General features: G+C 44.9%; 1 protein-coding gene and 1 pseudogene across 2 annotated transcripts; one reads left to right on the forward strand and one right to left on the reverse strand.

Moving 5' to 3' along the window:
- Positions 1–2,888: 2,888 nt before the first annotated feature.
- Positions 2,889–10,721, reverse strand: LOC308399825 (annotated as a pseudogene). The gene is made up of 9 exons: positions 10,143–10,721; positions 9,517–9,604; positions 9,298–9,415; positions 5,672–5,777; positions 5,400–5,537; positions 5,001–5,204; positions 4,231–4,338; positions 3,839–4,005; positions 2,889–3,156 (listed from the first exon to the last, which is right to left on the reverse strand). The product of its transcript is annotated as an uncharacterized misc_RNA (transcript).
- Positions 10,722–13,464: 2,743 nt separating this feature from the next.
- LOC308399826 (serine/threonine-protein kinase pim-2-like) lies at positions 13,465–15,820 on the forward strand (the record flags this gene model as incomplete). Its single annotated transcript, XM_080887248.1, has 8 exons — positions 13,465–13,525; positions 13,918–14,154; positions 14,529–14,623; positions 14,762–14,809; positions 14,894–15,112; positions 15,202–15,382; positions 15,469–15,639; positions 15,729–15,820. 8 exons carry the CDS (start codon positions 13,465–13,467, stop codon positions 15,818–15,820), a joined length of 1,104 nt encoding a protein of 367 aa, XP_080743374.1.
- Positions 15,821–20,039: the final 4,219 nt, after the last annotated feature.

Here is a 20,039-nt window from a genome sequence, read left to right on the forward strand (position 1 = left end):
AAGAAAAGCATCTGGACTTCTTTAAGTTTCTTGAAGATGTTTCACCTCTCATCTGAGAAGCTTCTTCAGTTCAGAATTTCTTCAGAGAACTGAAGAAGCTTCTTGAATGAGAGGTGAAACGCTCTTCAAGAAGCTTAAAGAAGTCCAGATGCTTTTCTTTCCAAGCTCCTTAGACTACGATGACCTGAACGACTGAGAACCTTAACAGACAGTTCTTCCCTTCATTCATCATGCCTGATTTCAAAACACCAAGATGGCAGTCGTGAAAACACTCATCTTGAGTCTTCATGGGACTACGGTGAGATCAGTTATGCCTCTTATGATGCTGTCCCAGACTTCAAAGCAGTATAAAACATGTTTGCATCCTGTAACAACTCCCACTTCCCTCATTACCTTCTGTGTATTTATAGTTTTGTATGACTTCTTATGTTCCTGTTAATAAAGACCTGCCTTTGAGTTCATCCCCGTGTGTCTAGAGCCGTGCATTTGGGTCCTCTCTTGCCTTCACACAGCCGCCGCACGACAGAACGACGCAACCACGAAATGGACCCAGCAGGCTCCGCCCGTGAGGGAGATATTCTCCGTGTACAGAGTCTGGTGCAACGAATAACCCGCACCTCGGACTCACGGACAATTTCCGTCGGACTTAACGCCATAAAGGCAATAATCGAGGGAAACCCTTTCCTTCACCAGCTCACCTGCTATGAGGGCTTTATTGACGAACTGAGCCGAGCCAAGGAGGCATTACAAGCTCGTGAGCTGGCAGACAGTGTCTGTTCCCGGGATTCCACACCACAGCGACTGCAGACGGAGATCTCCGCCAGTCAGCCGCCGCAGCAGCAGCGAACTAAGCTCGCCGCGACGGCATCGCAGCAGCAGACGGGGCTCTCGGTATCGCAACAGCGGCTGCTAAAACGAGAGGGTTTTTTGGCGCTGCTGCCGCGGAGCCCTTCTCCATCCCCTCTCAGCTCTGACCGTCGCTCTCCCGCTGCTTTCCTAGCAGCGATGAGGTCGGATGATGAAGAGGAGACCGTCACCCCCGCATCATCAACGGTTTCCCCCGTCACCTCCGTTCCCTCATCAAGGAGGAGACGCCGTCGCCGGTCCTCTCCTCAGCCGGATTCCGGGACTACTGAGCAGCCGGCTGGGGTGAGTGACAAAGACACTCTTTCTGTTCACTCTGAGGCTAGTTCTCACTACTCTGAATGCAGGAATGCAAACTCTGTGACTCTTGCCGTAGGCTCTAAAGGCTCACGATCTGTAAATGTTGAATCCGAACCCGAACTTCTTATGAACCGTTGTACTGCCCGGAGGGTCAACTCAGAGACCGTTTCTCCTACGTTTGGACTCATATTTGAGAAAGATTATCCTTCGCTAGTGTTTCCTAGGTCTGAAAACTTGAAGTCAGCATTTCCTGAGTTAGAGACACCTGCTTCTGTGCCCTTTACCTGTGTGTCTGCTGAGAATGATTGTTTTGCAGTTAAGCTCACCACTGGGGCTTTAAAACCTGCCTCCTTAGATGTTAAAGCAGTAAAATCCAAGACTGTAAATGTTCCTGTGATAGCTCGACCCCAGCTCGTTACTTCTGAGCCATCACCCCAGGGGAAAGTCCATTCTGACGTATTTACTGATTCGAATGTTCTTGAGTCAGGGGGCTCTACACCCACCACTGTTTTCCCTAGGTTTACTGCTTCCAGCGAGCCGGAGGTAAAAGACTTTGTTTCATCTGCCTCTCCGGTGCACAGACCTATGTTTACATCGGCTATTAACCCCTCCTCTGTCAGTATAAGCATGGTTAGCTCCGAAGAAAGAAGCTCTAAGACTGTTGGTGCATCAGCTGATCACATTTCTCTAGAGTCTGTAAACACTGAAGGTGGTGCATTAGTGCCTGTAAGCTACAGCTTTAGCACACTTAACGCTATGAAGTCAGAGCGCTGTTCCTCATCCGCTCACTCAGGGCAGGGAATTGATCTCTTGCAGACTGTTCTTTCTAGGCCCGCCTCCCAGGCCCCTTGCGTTCTAGGGATAGCTGCGGCCCAGCACTCCCCTGCACCTATCTCAGTTCCCCAGGTGAGGGGGGCTGGCGCCCAGCTGGTCCCTGTTCCGGTTTCCGGGTCGACTGAGGCTCTGCTGGTCCCTGCACCCGTATCAGCTCCTCGGGTGGGGACAGCAGCCGCCCAGTCCCTGCCGAAATCTGTGCCAACCACTGAGGTGGGGCCCGCCAGGACCCAGCCGATCTCTGCACCTGTACCTGCTCCTCAGGTGGGAGCGACTGGTGTCCAGCAGGTGCCTGCACCTTTCATCCGCATTGTAGGCTCAGGGGACCCGACACCACCACCTGTCCAACATTCGCTCCCACAACCATCATTACACTCAGCTGCACAGGATGCTCCTCTGTCAGTCAGTCAGCCTTCTCCTCAGTGTACAGTCCAGCCTTCTCCCCAACCGCCATTACTACCACTAGTTCAGTTTGCTACCCAGTCTCCCTCAGTTCAATCTGTAGCTCTGCCTCCTGTGTCCCCGCTGGCTCTGTCTCCTGTGTCCCCCGCACCTCAGTCAGCTACCCCACCACAAGCTCAATTTTCACCTCTACCATCACTTCAGTCATCAGTTCAGTCTGCCACTCAGTCGCCCGTAGCTCCATCATCCACACCATCACCCGCTTCTCTTCCACCACAACCATCACGACACTCAGCCATTCAGGCTGCTGCTCAGTCAGTCATTCAACCTGTAGTCCTGTCATTAATGCACTCCTTAGCTGAACCATTAGCACAGTCACCGTTAACTCAGTCATCCACTCCACCGCCCACTCCACTGTCACCACAACCATTACTACAGCCATCAGTTTGGTCCCCTGTAGCAGTTTGGTCTTCTGGTCAGCTTAACATTCAGCCAGGGGTCCCGATACCCTCTGGCGCTACATCAGCTCCGGCTGGAAGCTCGGATGAGCCCATCCAGCACTCCGCGGCTTCCACGCTGCCACCTGCCTTGTCCGCTGGGGGTTCTGGAGAGCCCAGCCAGCCCTTCCTCGTCTCCGCTGGAGGGTTCGAGGGGCCCGGCCTCCGGTCCCGCTCTGTAGCCGCCGCCTTCCACACGGCCGGCCTCCGGATCTGTTCTGCCGCCGTTGCCGTCCGCAAGGGCTGTCTGGAGTCAGCCCTTGAGGGGGGGTATTGTCATGGTCCTGGGTCATTTTGACCCAGTGTTCTCAGTTTTCCTGTGGTTTTGTATTTTGTTCCTTATGTCCATTGGATTGTTTGGTTTGGTAGTTGGATTCCCCCTGTGTCCATGCTTTTATTGTGGTGTTTGTTCTGGTACCGTGTTCCCGTCCGTTGTGTTCTGTGTTCTCCTCATCCCCTCGTATTCATCCTTGTTCTCTGCCTCTCTCTCTGTGCTCATCTCTGTGTACTGTGTTGTGTTTAAGGTCCACATCTTGGTGTCAGTATTTTCAGTTTCGTGTCCTCCCTGCTCGGTCATGAGTAATTGTCTTCAGCTGTGTTCCCCGTGTGTTCCCACTTCCCTCATTACCTTCTGTGTATTTATGTCAGAGTGTCCCTTTGTTCTGTGTTGCGTCATCCTTCTAGGTTGTGTGCATTTCCCGTGTCTTCCCAGCGCCTCAGCTTTAGTTTCTCCCAGTATAGTTTTGTATGACTTCTTATGTTCCTGTTAATAAAGACCTGCCTTTGAGTTCATCCCCGTGTGTCTAGAGCCGTGCAATTGGGTCCTCTCTTGCCTTCACACAGCCGCCGCATGACAGTTAATACTTCTCATGGATATCTCAGATCTCCATCACAAATAAAATAATAAAGGGCCATAATAAGAGTTAGAAATCCATTGTTACCGCTCAAGCTCCAGTCTGGCCCTCTCCTCCTCCAGCCGAGCCTGGATCTCCATATTAAGGGCAACTTCCAGCTGCTGCTGTGTCAGCTCCAGCTCCCTGATCCTCTTCTTCTGTTGTTCAGCCTCCTTTTCCTTCACCTGCATCTCAGCCTGCATGCTGTCTTTTATCTATGCACACACACACAGCTACATAAACAGATGCACCAACAGAGCGGTATAAACTGACCTATTCCTGAATCACCTTTTCCTGGACTGTCATAACCATTTTTCCAAATCATTAAAGATGTGAATTTTATAATGACAGTCAACATTTTGCTGCAGTTCTCAAAGATCAAAGTCAAGGAGAAAAGACTCTGTACATAATTGGTGTCAAGTGGAAAACTTTTTTTTTACCATCTCAGCCTCTTTCAGCTGTCTTTCCAGTTCCATCTGCACCTCCCTCTGCTTCCTCCGCTCTCTCTCCTCTGCCTCCCTTCGGCGAGTTTCCAGTTCCCGAGCATGCTGTGAAACAGATGAAAGAGCCATTGTTTGGTTTGTGTTTTCACCTCTATCCAGCAGGTGACACTAGGCCATCAGCTTCGAGGTTCAACGTATTGTGCTTTCAGCGGTGCTCTTCTTGATAACTTGGTTGAAGTAAGTGGGTATTTGAGTTCATGTTGCTTTCCTTACAGCTGTAAGTAATCTGCTCATTCCGCTTTTGATCTTTGGCACCAACAAGTGATTTTTTTCCCAGAGAAGTGCTGCTCACAGGAGATTTCCTCTATTTCAGACCATTTTCTATAAACCGGTTAGATGGTTGTACAGTTTCTGAAATACTCAGACAAGCCTGTCCGACACAAACAACAATGCATGTTCAAAGTCATTTAAATCCCATTTGACCTTCAGCAGGTCATCTTATTAATGTATACATGCCTAAATGCACTGAGCTGCTGCCATGTGATAGGCTGATTAGGTATTTGACCTAATGAGCAGCTCAACAGGTGTATCTAACAAAAATGTGGCCAGTGAGTGTACATGGTACTTTTTAAATGGACAAAATGAACTGCACTGGCAGCTGCCCAGTGCCACTATGACTTAGTTAAATAATCACTACCATGGATAGTTTGGTGCATGATGTAATTAAATAAATATTACAAAAAAAGATTCTTATAGCCCTCACTTACCTTGATAATGTTTTCAATCTCTAAGTCCTGTTTGTCTTTCTCTTTTTCTGTCTTCTCTGTCTCATGGATAGTCGAGTCATCAGATTGGCTGCCCCTGCTGCTGCAGCTGCTGCGGGCGCTCCGGCTGCGTTCCCGCTGACTGTTTTCCCGCTGGATCCGTCTCTTCAGTTTGAGTTCATGGTGAAGGGAAGACTTTCCCTCACTCTGAAGACGGAGGGCAGTTTGAATGGCTGAATACCAGATGTAAAATCTTGGGTATACTTTCCATTTAACTTTCCGAGTCAGACTGAATAGGATGGGTTATCTTTTAAAAATGAGGACTGGTGTAGCTTTACAGAGTAATTGAATACATGTTTCGGAAAATATGTTAATCCCTTTTGGATAAAGTGGCTGACTGACCTCCACCTGCCGGAGCACCTCTCTGAGAGGTTCAGTAGCCGATGCCATCAGCTCAGTATGGAACGCACCACTGACTGGGAGAGTTTTGGTCCGCATGAACTTTAGGCGCCGAGAGTTTTCCTGGAGGAAATCCAGAGCCTGAGAAGTCAAAGAAGACAGCAGAAATGACAAGAGCAGCTCTAACAACTTTTTTGATGGTTGAGAGAAGACAGAAAAGAGAACACAATAGATTCACGGTATATTAAAGCAGCAAGAATATATGAATGCATTACCTGCTGGTGCCCTGCAATAACCCTGCCATCTGGAAAAAGCTAGTTGGCCACAGAGCACACAGGATTCTCCATCCCCAGACTCTTGCAGTGCTCTTTTGCCTGCAGACTAGGGCTGCCACAAACGATTATTTTGATAGTCGACTAGTCACCGATTATTTTTGCGATTAGTCGACTAATCAGACTATCCACTCTGCCATAGCTCGGCTACAGACTCAGCACCCGAGTGCCTTTATTGTGATCTCGGGTGACTTCAACCATGTATCACTGGACAATACACTACCAACATTCAAACAATATGTGGACTGTCCCACCAGGGGAGAGAAAACTTTAGACTTACTGTATGCTAACGTCAAGGATGCATACAGCTCCTCCTCCCTCCCCCCACTTGGTAGGTCAGATCATAACCTGATTCACCTCACCCCCCGCTATGTGCCAATTGTGAGGAGGGAACCTGTGACCACCAGGACTGTTAGGAGGTGGTCAGAGGAGGCAATAGCGGAACTACAGGGCTGTTTCGAGGTGACCGACTGGGAAACACTCTGTGAGCCTCACGCCGAGGACATCAATGGGCTTACTGAGTGTATCACAGGCTACATAACTTTCTGCACCGACTCCATTGTTCCAGCTCAGACTGTTCATTGTTACCCAAATAACAAGCCGTGGGTGACTAAGGACATCAAAGCCCTCCTCAACAACAAGAAGAGGGCTTTCAGAGGGGGCAACAAAGAGGAGGTGAGGAAGATCCAGGTGTTACTAAAGGACAAGATCAGAGAGGCTAAGGACAATTACAGGAGGAAGCTGGAGTGGAAACTCCAGCAGAACAGCATGAGAGAGGTGTGGAGGGGCATGAAGACCATCACTGGATTCAGGCCAACCAACAGCAGGGGAGCTGAGGGAGGTGAGAATAGAGCCGACGAGTTGAATCTGTTTTTCAATAGATTCGACACCACAGTGTCTGCTCCCACCCCCACAACCTCACCTGCAGTCAGCCTGGAATCCAGAACCACACCACTGTGCCAGCCTCTCTCTTCACATGTTGCCTCCTGTGAGATTCCTGACACCCCTCCCCCACCCATCACCTTCACTCAATACCAGGTTGAGATGCAAATGAGGAGACTTCACTCAGGCAAGTCTGCTGGACCAGACGGAGTGAGTCCCCTTGTCCTCAAGACCTGTGCCCCCCAGCTGTGTGGAGTCTTTCATAAACTGTTTATGCTGAGTCTGAGTCTGCAGAGGGTCCCGGTGATGTGGAAGACATCATGCCTCGTCCCTGTACCAAAGACGCCTCGTCCCAGTGGCCCCCAGGATTACAGGCCCGTGGCACTGACCTCCCACATCATGAAGACCCTGGAAAGGCTCATCCTGGACCAGCTGCGACCCATAGTAAGACCACATCTGGATCCCCTTCAGTTCGCTTATCAGCCTCGTCTCGGAACTGAGGACGCCATCATCTACCTGCTCAATCGTGTCTACACCCATCTGGACCAGCCGGCGAGCACTGTGAGGGTCATGTTTTTTGACTTTTCCAGTGCTTTCAACACCATCAGGCCGACCCTCCTGGGTGATAAGTTAGCAGCGATGCAGGTGGATGCTTCTCTGGTGTCCTGGATTGTTGATTACCTGACAGGAAGACCACAATATGTACGTCTCCCACAGTGTGTGTCTGACAAGGTGATCAGCAACACAGGGGCACCACAGGGGACTGTCCTCTCCCCCTTCCTCTTCACCCTCTACACCACAGACTTCAGCCACTGCACAGAGACCTGCCATCTTCAGAAGTTTTCTGATGACTCTGCGGTGGTTGGATGCATCAGCAGGGATGATGAGACAGAGTACCGGGCTGTGGTCGACTCCTTTGTCACGTGGTGTGAGCAGAATCATCTGCAGCTCAACGTGGCAAAGACCAAGGAACTGATCGTGGACTTCAGGAAGACCAGGAAACACTTGACCCCTGTTTCAATCCAGGGGGTCAGTGTTGACATTGTGGAGGACTATAAATACCTTGGAGTACACATTGACAATAAACTGGACTGGGCTAAAAACACCACAGCACTTTACAGGAAGGGCCAGAGTCGTCTCTATTTTTTGAGGCGACTGAGGTCCTTCAACATCTGCCAGAAAATGCTGAGGATTTTCTATGAGTCTGTTGTGGCCAGTGCGATCCTCTATGCTGTTGCATGCTGGGGGAGCAGGCTGAGGGTCGCAGATGCCAACAGACTTAATAAACTGATCCGTAAAGCCAGCAATGTTGTGGGGATGGAGCTGGACTCCCTCAAGGTGGTGTCGGAGAGGCGGATGCTGTCCAAGATAAAGACAATGTTGGATAACACCTCCCACCCACTCCATGACATGTTGGTCAGTCACAGGAGCTCGTTCAGTGAGAGACTGAGATTACCGAAAAGCACCACTGAACGACACAGGAAATCATTCCTGCCTGTGGCCATCTCCCTGTACAACGCATCCACTTAACACACTGTTTGCTGCTACAGCTACACATGTTTCTTTTCCAACTATTTATTTATAAGTGACTTATGTATGTATGTATGTATATATATGTATATATTGTACTATTCTTAGTTAGCGTATTGTCTGTCTTGTCTTAATGTTGGTTTAAAATGGAGCACTGTAACAAAAAATAATTTCCCCCAGGGATCAATAAAGTATTCTGATTCTGATTCTGATTCATCATCCATTGGATGTAAAACGTTCAGCTTATTGCACCAGCAGCATCTGCTCTTATATAACTATCATTAGCTTACAGCTTTAAGTGTTTAAGGTATGTGCTAACTAAAAATAAAGACAAGATGATAGTTTATTAAATTTTAATGAAATTTGCAGATTGTTTCGGTGAAGTTTAATAAACTCCTTGCTATCTAAAATATAACAGGACACCGGAGAATATTCTCGAGCATCTCACACTTCTGATAATCAGCTGTCTGCTTGACGTTTATTCAGCTGTGTAAAAACTATAACTTTAATCTCAGCAAAACAGATTTACTCAGGAACAAATAAAATACTAAAATAAGCCAAACAATAACATTTTTAAGTTATCTAAGTGACTTATATATCATGTTTAACCTGAGCAGCGAAAGACAGCGGTGTGTTTGAAAACGATCTGCCGGGAGTCCGGTGTTCTCACGGCTCTAGTGAGCCTTGCCCCGGCTAGCTATCGAGCTAGTGGGTAACAGACGTCTCTGAAAACATCGGAGCGCTTTTGAAAATATGTGGTGTCTTGATAAACTGAGCAGATATTTGAGGTTTACACAGCTACATTCTCGCCTGAAAATATGTTAAACGTTTATTTTGTGACCCAGAAAGAATAATAAGAGTAATATTAAAACTAACTAGCTGCCGCCATTGTTGGAAACTGAGCTAGGCCGCGCTATGAATTCTGGGACACCGCTTCTTCTTCTTCTTCGGGGTTTAACGGCAGCTGGCATCCTTGTATATGCAGTGCTGCCATCTTCTGTTTCAGTCCGTTATTACACTCTTAAATCCTGCTACTTATTCCTGCGTCTTTTGTGATCTTACAAAGCTTCAAACGCCGCCTCGACTATTAAATCAGTCGTCGACGATTTTGATAGTCGACGTAATCGTGACTAGTCGACTAATCGTGGCAGCCCTACTGCAGACAGGCATAATTATACTGAGCCTGAGGTCTACCAGTGACTGACAGCATCCCACTGGGAACCAGTTCTGAGGCCTTCTGCATAGTCTCCGCTCGCACCTTCACTGCATACAAAGCTAGAAGATGCATAAGGAGTAAATACAGAATATTAACCAAAGTTGTGATTAAAACACCTTTTACAAGTGCACAAAAAAACCCAAAAAAGAAATCTTTCTACCTTCTGCAAAGTTCATCGCCCCAGAAAAGACAAGAGCAGCAAATTCTCCGACACTGAAACCTGCAGCAGCGACACACATCTCAATGGCCTGTGTACAGCAGGAAATAAGTAAAAAAAAAATAAAAAAAATAAAAATGTAACAGCCTCCCGATTATGACCGATATATCATTTATGTCACTGATACATCCGTAACTGAAATTAACTCAGAACAATTTGTTTATTTTTTTAAATGGTCATTCAGAATCAGAAGATTATTTACGGTGATGTTTTTGGTGGGAGTGAAACAACAATCTACTGATAAAAACAATAAAAACAAGATGTGATAATAAGAAATAACCACTGTTGGAAGCCTTATTTACTCTACCGCCTTAATCAGGTGCAGTAATTAAAGTTGAAATGAGAAACTTTGCATTTGAAAGATGCTCTTCTACTGGGCACTCAAAATGCTTTCTTACAACAAGCATCATTCATCCACACCTTCATACATAATGTGCGCACATTTTAAATATAAATTAATATTACTGTAGCAGTATTTAAAAAAAAAAAAAAAAAGATAAAATGGCCACATTTAAGAAGGCAGGACCTGCAGTTATTGTCCTTTTTCCAGACATTTATCTGGCACTTACTTTGGGGTTTTCTTGGTTGAGTCTCTCCACAGCAGCCAGGGAGGTGACAAACACCGCCGGCTGACAGTGAACCGTTTTCTGCAGCTCGTCCTCGGGGCCCTCCAGACACAGAGACAGCAGGTCGTAACCCAGGATCTTCTGGGCTACGGTGAACATTTCTTTAACGTTGGGGTATTTTAAAAGTCCTCTGCCCATGCCCACAAACTGGCTGCCCTGACCGGGGAAGAGGAGCACGGAGCAGCCGCTGGGGTCTTTTTTGGGTCTCCGCTGAGGCGCCGCGGCTGGCTCGCTGTTCGGGGGAGAAGCGGGAACTTCAGCCGGAGAAGGGTAATCTCCAGCCGTGGAACCGGGCTTGTTGGTGGACAGCGTCCTGCTCAGAGAGACCAGCGACCTGACCTTCCCTCTGGAAGATGCTGCCATCCTGACTGCCACTGATGCCAACATGAGCTGTTCCTCATCCAACGACGTGTCTGCGGATGAAATAAGACGCACAGCCCGCCCGGACAAACTGTAATCACCGAAAGAGTCAACTTTGCTTGAACTCAACTCTGACATCTGCTCGGCATGACACCTCACAGGGAGACGAAAAGAATATTCAGAATACAATTGACAAATGCAAAAAAACCCTCTAAACCATTGACTACAGAGAGATTTAACGTTGTTCGGCAGGATAATGTTGACCAAGGTTGAATCTTTGTCCAGTTTAATCTATCCAGCTTATTCCCTAGCCATCCCACCAAGAATTATAAAAGACATAAATAAGGCGAATTTTAATTTCATATGGAAAAATAAACATCATTATATTAGTAACAGGGACTTGATAAAAGATTATGAAGAGGGGGGTTTAAAAGCAATCGATTTTGAAATAATGAATGGCATTTTAAAGATTAATTGGCTACGATCTTTCTTGAAAAATGATAATGAGATGTGGTTCTTGATGCCATCTCTTATTTTCAACAAAGTTGGGGGGATCCTTTTAGTATGTGATTTTGACATTTCTAAACTACCCATAAAACTTTCCAAATTTCATCAACAAGTTTTGTTAAATTGTAAATTAATGTTTAAACATAACTTTAGTCCCCACAATGTTCCATTGTGGAATAATAGGGTGATATTGAATCGGGGGAAATCTATGTTTGTGGACGAATGGATGACAAAACAAATTTGGTCTGTGACACATATAATGGATGAAAATGGAGATATACTTGAATTAAACAGGCTTAATGAGAAATATGACATGAGTTGCTCGTTCGAGCTCTATAAAAAGGTTTCACAGAATATCCCAACAGTCCTTGTAAATACAATAAAGAACAATTTTTCAAATATACAGACTACAAATTTACATAAAGTTAAACTAGATGGTCTTGACTTGGTTAATGGAAAATGCAATAATCCATTTTTGAGGAGGTATTTGGTTAACACCTTATATCCAGGTAGGACAAAATTCTCCCTGTTCCATAAATCTCTTAAGCTAATAAATAAGCCCCAAGCAATCAAATTGCATAGATTTTTAGAAGAGTTTGATTTTTCTTAGCCCCTTATTTAAGTTATGTGTCTTGTTTATGGAACCTCACTTTTAGAGATTTTATGATCCCCCTTGTCTTCTTTATTTCTGTTCCTTGTTTTTCATTCTTTTTTTTATTGTTATTTATTTTTGTATTGGTTATTCATCTTTTTATATTATTATTATGTAGATGTGTGAATATGGATGTGTATGTATGCATGTGTATATGCATATATATGTATGTGTATGTGTATGTGTGTGTGTGTGTGTGTGTGTGTGTGTGTATGTTTACTTTCAGTTATTGTCGATTTCATTGTGGTGTACAGGAGATGTGATTCTGTTCTGATTGATTTAATATGTCGCTTGTCTCTTTGAGATTGTCATTGTTATTGTTCTAAATAAAGTTCATTTAAAAAACAAAACAAAACAAAAAACCTCACAGGGAGACGCCATGTTGTTTATACGGAGTTTATTCTCGTCTTCTTCCGGTTGACGTTCAGGCTCTCTCACGGTGCAGCGCCACCTCAGGTCAAATTATGTCATGCTCTAATGTATCGTGTTTTTCTTTTCTGTGCTTTAATTTGTCTACAAAGTGAAAATAACTATAAGAGCTTTTAAGTATACACAGACATGCGCTTCTTAAATTTAGCTTAATTGGCTCCACAGGTAGGAAGTAAAAAAGTAAAAAAAAACTTCCTTGCTGTACTTAATTTTTACTCCCTACATTTTTAAACAAATATCTGTAGTTTCCACTCCGTATTTTTGACAGAGAGGAGGGCTGGGTAGCCGTAGTTTTTGTTGACCGCTGCGCTGCACAACATGTTTCGCTTTGTTACATTAGAGCCTGTGATGTTTTAAGAGTCTGAATCAGGAGCTGATGACATTACTCTGTAAACTCTCAAAGCACTTTAATAAACAAGCAAACAATTCCACCTCTTGCATTATTGCGTAAAGTTGACAGCGTGTCAGGCAAATAGGCAGGCTCCATCCCTGGCCTCTAGCGACTGTGGAAGTCGCTACAGTAATGTTTGCATCAGTCTATCAGATGAATCCCCTCCAAGTCCAATATTTACATCAGTTACAGTGATAATGCTTGGTGTCTACTTTCAGCCACCGCAGTAGAATGCCAGGAATGAATCTCATTGAAATTGTAGTTGCATTTGCTATTTAATTTAATTGTCATGGATGATACACAGACAACCCAACAGCAAACAGAGGAAAACAATGGGCCACGTGGGACACAGGGGCAAGGCAAAGTAACAGAAACCTAAAGCCTAAGAATATAACACAAGAAGAAAACAATAAAGAGAACCAAAAACATACATAAGAATAATCAATGAATATAAATGAACAAACACAAAACACTGGGTCACAGACTCAGTACCATGACAGTTAAATGTACATAATAAATACTTTAAATCAGATGACAATGTAGCTGACACTGTGTTTATTAGTGTGTGGTCAACCACAAATCTTCATACTGTCATCCATAGATGAGGTCTTTATACAAATGATGAAAGATAATGAAAGAAACTGTTTAATTGATATGAAATGATTGAATTATATGAAATATTATGGCTTTGTCTGCCAGAGTGTTTTTCTGTAAACTACTTTGAACTACTGGCAGTCAGTGAAGTCACTGAAAGGCAAGATTCTATGTTGTGTTGCCGTAGTTTCCAGAGTTTACTTATAAAGCTCACTTACAGAATTCAGTTAGAAAAGTCAAGCATTTGAAAGGTGCACATTTGAAGAAGTATTAACTCAATATTAACTCATTACGGTTTACATTTTCGATTTTAAAGGGTCTCTGAAATTACAATGAAAAAGGAAACAAGAAAAATTACCACTCCGGCCGATAAGAAAGATTCAGGAGATCAAGGTAAGTAAAATAATAAAATAAGAACCTGGTAAAATCCAAATCCTAGAAATGTTGACACTGTGTGAATCATTTTTGAAGCAATTGAATCATATGTTTGATTGAAAATAGCTTTAATACAAGATGTCTAATCAAAGGAAGGTTACCGGTCTTTTGGTAAAATAATGTAATAAGTTTATTCTTGGACTCAACAGTAAAAACAGACCAACAAGTGTCATCAAGATCTAAGACTTAGTAAACCTAGTATCAATTCGCACTGGTCAGTTTTTTTAATCCCAAGAATAAACTTGTGATCATTTAAGCAAAAGCAATTTCAAATTCTTTGCCATCAAACTGCTTCCAGTCCTGATGTCGGGGACTCTTTTTCACCACTGTGTTGTTGTCGTCGTTTATAGATTGTAAGAGCAGGACTGCTAAAAGAAAGGCCAGTCCTGAAAAGAAGACCCCAATAAAAAGGAGGAGGGTCGCTGAGCAGGCTGGTCCTTCCACCAGCTCAGATGTGGTCAAAGGAGTGAAGCGCAAGGTTGTGCAAGATGAAGAGGGCACAACAAAGAAAGCAAAGAAGGCTAAACTTCTCGACCATACGAGCGGTGACAAGGAGCAAGCATCCTCCTCGTTGGACTCTGGTAAAGGTAGGCTAATTAGTTGAATAAGGGGGTAGATTAAGTGTGGTTGCTAGGTTTAAGATATTGGTGTTTAGTGTTTGTGTCTATCATCCAGTGAGCTGATGTGCTTTTGGTGTTTTCCACATCTCCAGACTTGAACAACAAACAGGAGTGCACAAAAAATGGCAAAAGAAAGGCCACGGGAGACAACAGAGAGTCACCCAAGAAAAAAAAAAGGAATGTGGACCAGGGCAAAAAATCAGTGGCAGACCAAAAACGTAAGTAGCAAGCAGCTTGGGTTTTATATTCAGGGGAAGGGCAGAAGGAACATTTAGGCTACAGAGGAGAGTAATTTGTGTCACAGCTGTAATAAAACAAGATTTGCTGTTTTGTCTGTTCAGGTGAATTCCAAGCTAGATATGTGGAGGAGCACCAGCTCGGAGAAGGAGGCTGCGGAGCAGTGTTTTCTGGCTACCGGATAGAAGATCGTTTTCCAGTAAGTGTTCAGATGATGGTAGTAAGACAGGCAGTAACGCAGATAATGGATAATATCGTAAACTGAGACGTCTGCTGTGTTTCCACCTTTCATTATGTCATACTGAGGAAATGCTCACCAATGCTCTGTGTCTTCTAGGTTGCCATCAAACACATTCCCAAAAATAAAGTCTACTGCAAAGTGGCGGTAAGCGTCCAACACTTGAATTAGTTTCACATTACTGGATTGAATGCGGCGTTCCTCATCATCCACTTTGTTGTAATATTTCAGGATGAAAATGGGAAGATGCTCTCGGTGGAAGTGGCCATTATGCTTAAACTTGCAGGTGAAGCAGAAGGGTCAGTGGGAATATCAGCACCTGTGTCCTTGCTGGAGTGGTTCGACTTTGGCAAAGAGCTGATCCTGGTGCTGGAGAGACCTGTCCCTGCTGTGGACCTGCAAAAATACAAAGCAGAAAATGGAAGAGCTTTACCAGAGGACAAGGCCAAGGTAGGTTGACTGGGAGAGCCTTAGACTGTACAGCATTCAATCAAGGCAGAAAAGCATTAACTCATTATTGTGTTTTTCATCTTTTCCAGGTCATTCTGAAGCAACTAGTTGATGCTGTAAAGGAACTTGAGGAGAAACACATCTTTCATCGGGACATCAAGGGACAAAACATTCTGATTGAGACCGGCTCAGATGTGCCTCGAGTTCGCATCATTGACTTTGGACTGAGCTGCTTTGTTAAACAGCGATCTCTGTATCGCATCTTCTATGGTAACATATTCTGCTCCTGCTTTTCACAGATGTAACAATTTGTGTCTTTTGTTTTAGAAGAAATTGCAATTGTGTCTGTTTGTTAGGCACTCCTCTTCACATCCCTCCCGAGTGGTACATTAGGAGCTGCTACAGGTGTGGACCCACCACGGTGTGGCAAATGGGAGTGGTGTTGTATGAAGCGCTTCATGCACGATACTTTAGTACCGCGAGGTTCCTCACAAAGCAACTGAGCATCAAAAAGCGTCTGTCCACAGGTAAGAAAACTTCACACTTCCACATTCACTGATGCCTTGGATCACTAGAACTATCATCTTCATCTTTTTGATCTTTTCTTTCTTTCAAGAATGCCGGAATTTCTTGGACGCATGTTTAGCTATAGTCCCGGAGAAGCGCCCAACACTGGAGGAGCTCCAGCTTCACCCCTGGCTAAGATAACACACACAAACACACAATTCACACCTTATCATGTAAGTGTGATACATTGTAGTAACTTCCTTTCTTTTTTCTGTTGGACAGGAATAGATAGAGTGGGTCAATCTTAAAAAATAAATAAATAAAAATTTAGCTTTTTCGGAGTTCCTGTAACCCCCCCAGCCATCCCAGGAAAGGGGATCTCTCTTTGAATGGGCTTTCCCGAGGTTTCTTCCCATCGATCTGGCCCCCTGGGGAGTTTTTCCTCGTCTTCATAGAGAGCTTGGGCTGGGTCAGGAGCTCCATCAAAACTGTCTTTATTTGATGACATTAAAGTCATCAAATAAAGATGTGTTTTACTTAAAGTAAAATTTGATCAAAATAAAACTTGTTTAATTCATCTTTGCTGAAGATTCTCCTTCATTACTATTTTGTTTTGTTTTTTTTACCCATGGTGCATTTTGACAAATAAGAAAACTGAATCAGGTTAAAGTGTGCACAAAGACAGTCACACTGCAAATGATCTGAAGACTTGCATCTGTTGCTCTAACCCCCAACTAGTTTAGACAGATTTCCTGGTTCTACCAGAGGTTTTTTCCTTCAAGAAGGGAGTTTTTCCTTCCCACTGTTGCTGAGTGTTTGCTCATAGTGGGTTGTAAAAGCATAAAAGTTAATAAGAGGCATTCATAGCAGAGTTATCACAGAGGGAACTATATAGCTTAAATGTACAATTTCTACAGGACGAATTATAACTTCATTATGTATAAAAGCTCCTGTGGATAATTACTCCTATTTGTAACTTTACACAAGAGAAAGTTTGCTGTCACACTATTTATAACAGGTTGGGTTTTGTCCTCTGAGTTGAGCCTTTGGTTGCAGTTTATTGAAGAATTTCCTCTAAAGTAGCTGTTGGTAAAGATTTAAGGTCCTGTTTATATACAGAAATATGCTTTAGTTCATGTTTTTTTACATGTCTGCCTCAGTGGATCAGTAGAAGATCTGGCACAGGAAACTAGATGATGAAAAAAGGTTACGAATACACATATATATCTATATAGATACAGATATACTCATGGTGGGTTCACGCCCTCGGCCCACGCCCCTCTGAGGAGGAAACACCTGGGCCTCATCAGTGCAGCCAGCATTTAAGCCAGGGAGTGGCTTCTACTCATCGCTGGATCGTTGTGTGTGACTCGCGTCAGTGCAGCCCGGCTCTCAGCAAGTTCTCATTTGCTTCCCTGTGCAAAACCTCTAACGTGTGTTTCCTTCTGTACATAGATCCCCTGGACCCGACTCTGCATTCCCCGAGCGGATTCCCTTTTTGTGTGAGTGTTTGGAGAGAGAGTCAGAAGAGGAGCAAGTGTCTTTTCCCTACCTGGATTTCCCCGGAGCCTTTTCCCTGTCACCGCTTTGTATATAGCACTATCCCCTGCACTGTTTGTATATACACCTGGTGGAACTGTAATAAATACTGACTGTGCCTCTGAGTCCTGCATGTGAGTCCTCAAGCGAACCGTGACACCCACACAGATGAGAGCTTAGCAGTGAAGCTCTCTCTTAAAATTTGAGTTATAAAGTCAGAAGTTATCACTGACAGAGATCCATGTTCTTTTAACATAAGAAAGAATATTTGCTGAAATTGACATTAATCCAAGCCCTTAAAACGCCATTTTGGATTAAGCATTTCCTTTTAGAAAAGTCTTCAATGAGCAGGAAGCTCCAGTACTGAAAAAAGAAGCCAACATCAACTGCTAAATGTGCTAAAAGTAAGTAAGTCCCTGTAGACTCCTATGATCAAAACACATACAGTATAAAAGTTATAGGTTACAGATCTGAAAAGTAAAACAAATGTCAAAGTGCAAAAAGACTTATGGTCCCATAGAAGTCTATTCCATTTGCCTGGAATTAGGTGAACACCTTTGTGACAAATTTAATGGCTCAGTCATTTGTTTCATGTCATATTTAATAAAAGACTGACATGGTGGCATGTTGAATTGTCCATTTTGCACATATTTGGTCATTCTAAGCGTCAGAAGGGGAAAGATCATTCTGGGAATGCCTACTGGCGAAGGATGTGTGACTGACAAGTCCAGTGTGTGAAGTTTAACTACAGTCTAAGGAGCGTGGAAAGAAAAGCATCTGGACTTCTTTAAGTTTCTTGAAGATGTTTCACCTCTCATCTGAGAAGCTTCTTCAGTTCAGAATTTCTTCAGAGAACTGAAGAAGCTTCTTGAATGAGAGGTGAAACGCTCTTCAAGAAGCTTAAAGAAGTCCAGATGCTTTTCTTTCCAAGCTCCTTAGACTACGATGACCTGAACGACTGAGAACCTTAACAGACAGTTCTTCCCTTCATTCATCATGCCTGATTTCAAAACACCAAGATGGCAGTCGTGAAAACACTCATCTTGAGTCTTCATGGGACTACGGTGAGATCAGTTATGCCTCTTATGATGCTGTCCCAGACTTCAAAGCAGTATAAAACATGTTTGCATCCTGTAACAACTCCCACTTCCCTCATTACCTTCTGTGTATTTATAGTTTTGTATGACTTCTTATGTTCCTGTTAATAAAGACCTGCCTTTGAGTTCATCCCCGTGTGTCTAGAGCCGTGCATTTGGGTCCTCTCTTGCCTTCACACAGCCGCCGCACGACAGAACGACGCAACCACGAAATGGACCCAGCAGGCTCCGCCCGTGAGGGAGATATTCTCCGTGTACAGAGTCTGGTGCAACGAATAACCCGCACCTCGGACTCACGGACAATTTCCGTCGGACTTAACGCCATAAAGGCAATAATCGAGGGAAACCCTTTCCTTCACCAGCTCACCTGCCATGAGGGCTTTATTGACGAACTGAGCCGAGCCAAGGAGGCATTACAAGCTCGTGAGCTGGCAGACAGTGTCTGTTCCCGGGATTCCACACCACAGCGACTGCAGACGGAGATCTCCGCCAGTCAGCCGCCGCAGCAGCAGCGAACTAAGCTCGCCGCGACGGCATCGCAGCAGCAGACGGGGCTCTCGGTATCGCAACAGCGGCTGCTAAAACGAGAGGGTTTTTTGGCGCTGCTGCCGCGGAGCCCTTCTCCATCCCCTCTCAGCTCTGACCGTCGCTCTCCCGCTGCTTTCCTAGCAGCGATGAGGTCGGATGATGAAGAGGAGACCGTCACCCCCGCATCATCAACGGTTTCCCCCGTCACCTCCGTTCCCTCATCAAGGAGGAGACGCCATCGCCGGTCCTCTCCTCAGCCGGATTCCGGGACTACTGAGCAGCCGGCTGGGGTGAGTGACAAAGACACTCTTTCTGTTCACTCTGAGGCTAGTTCTCACTACTCTGAATGCAGGAATGCAAACTCTGTGACTCTTGCCGTAGGCTCTAAAGGCTCACGATCTGTAAATGTTGAATCCGAACCCGAACTTCTTATGAACCGTTGTACTGCCCGGAGGGTCAACTCAGAGACCGTTTCTCCTACGTTTGGACTCATATTTGAGAAAGATTATCCTTCGCTAGTGTTTCCTAGGTCTGAAAACTTGAAGTCAGCATTTCCTGAGTTAGAGACACCTGCTTCTGTGCCCTTTACCTGTGTGTCTGCTGAGAATGATTGTTTTGCAGTTAAGCTCACCACTGGGGCTTTAAAACCTGCCTCCTTAGATGTTAAAGCAGTAAAATCCAAGACTGTAAATGTTCCTGTGATAGCTCGACCCCAGCTCGTTACTTCTGAGCCATCACCCCAGGGGAAAGTCCATTCTGACGTATTTACTGATTCGAATGTTCTTGAGTCAGGGGGCTCTACACCCACCACTGTTTTCCCTAGGTTTACTGCTTCCAGCGAGCCGGAGGTAAAAGACTTTGTTTCATCTGCCTCTCCGGTGCACAGACCTATGTTTACATCGGCTATTAACCCCTCCTCTGTCAGTATAAGCATGGTTAGCTCCGAAGAAAGAAGCTCTAAGACTGTTGGTGCATCAGCTGATCACATTTCTCTAGAGTCTGTAAACACTGAAGGTGGTGCATTAGTGCCTGTAAGCTACAGCTTTAGCACACTTAACGCTATGAAGTCAGAGCGCTGTTCCTCATCCGCTCACTCAGGGCAGGGAATTGATCTCTTGCAGACTGTTCTTTCTAGGCCCGCCTCCCAGGCCCCTTGCGTTCTAGGGATAGCTGCGGCCCAGCACTCCCCTGCACCTATCTCAGTTCCCCAGGTGAGGGGGGCTGGCGCCCAGCTGGTCCCTGTTCCGGTTTCCGGG

This window comes from Rhamphochromis sp. 'chilingali', assembly GCF_963969265.1.
Source record: "Rhamphochromis sp. 'chilingali' genome assembly, chromosome: 7".
NCBI classification, from domain to species: Eukaryota; Metazoa; Chordata; class Actinopteri; order Cichliformes; family Cichlidae; genus Rhamphochromis; species Rhamphochromis sp. 'chilingali'.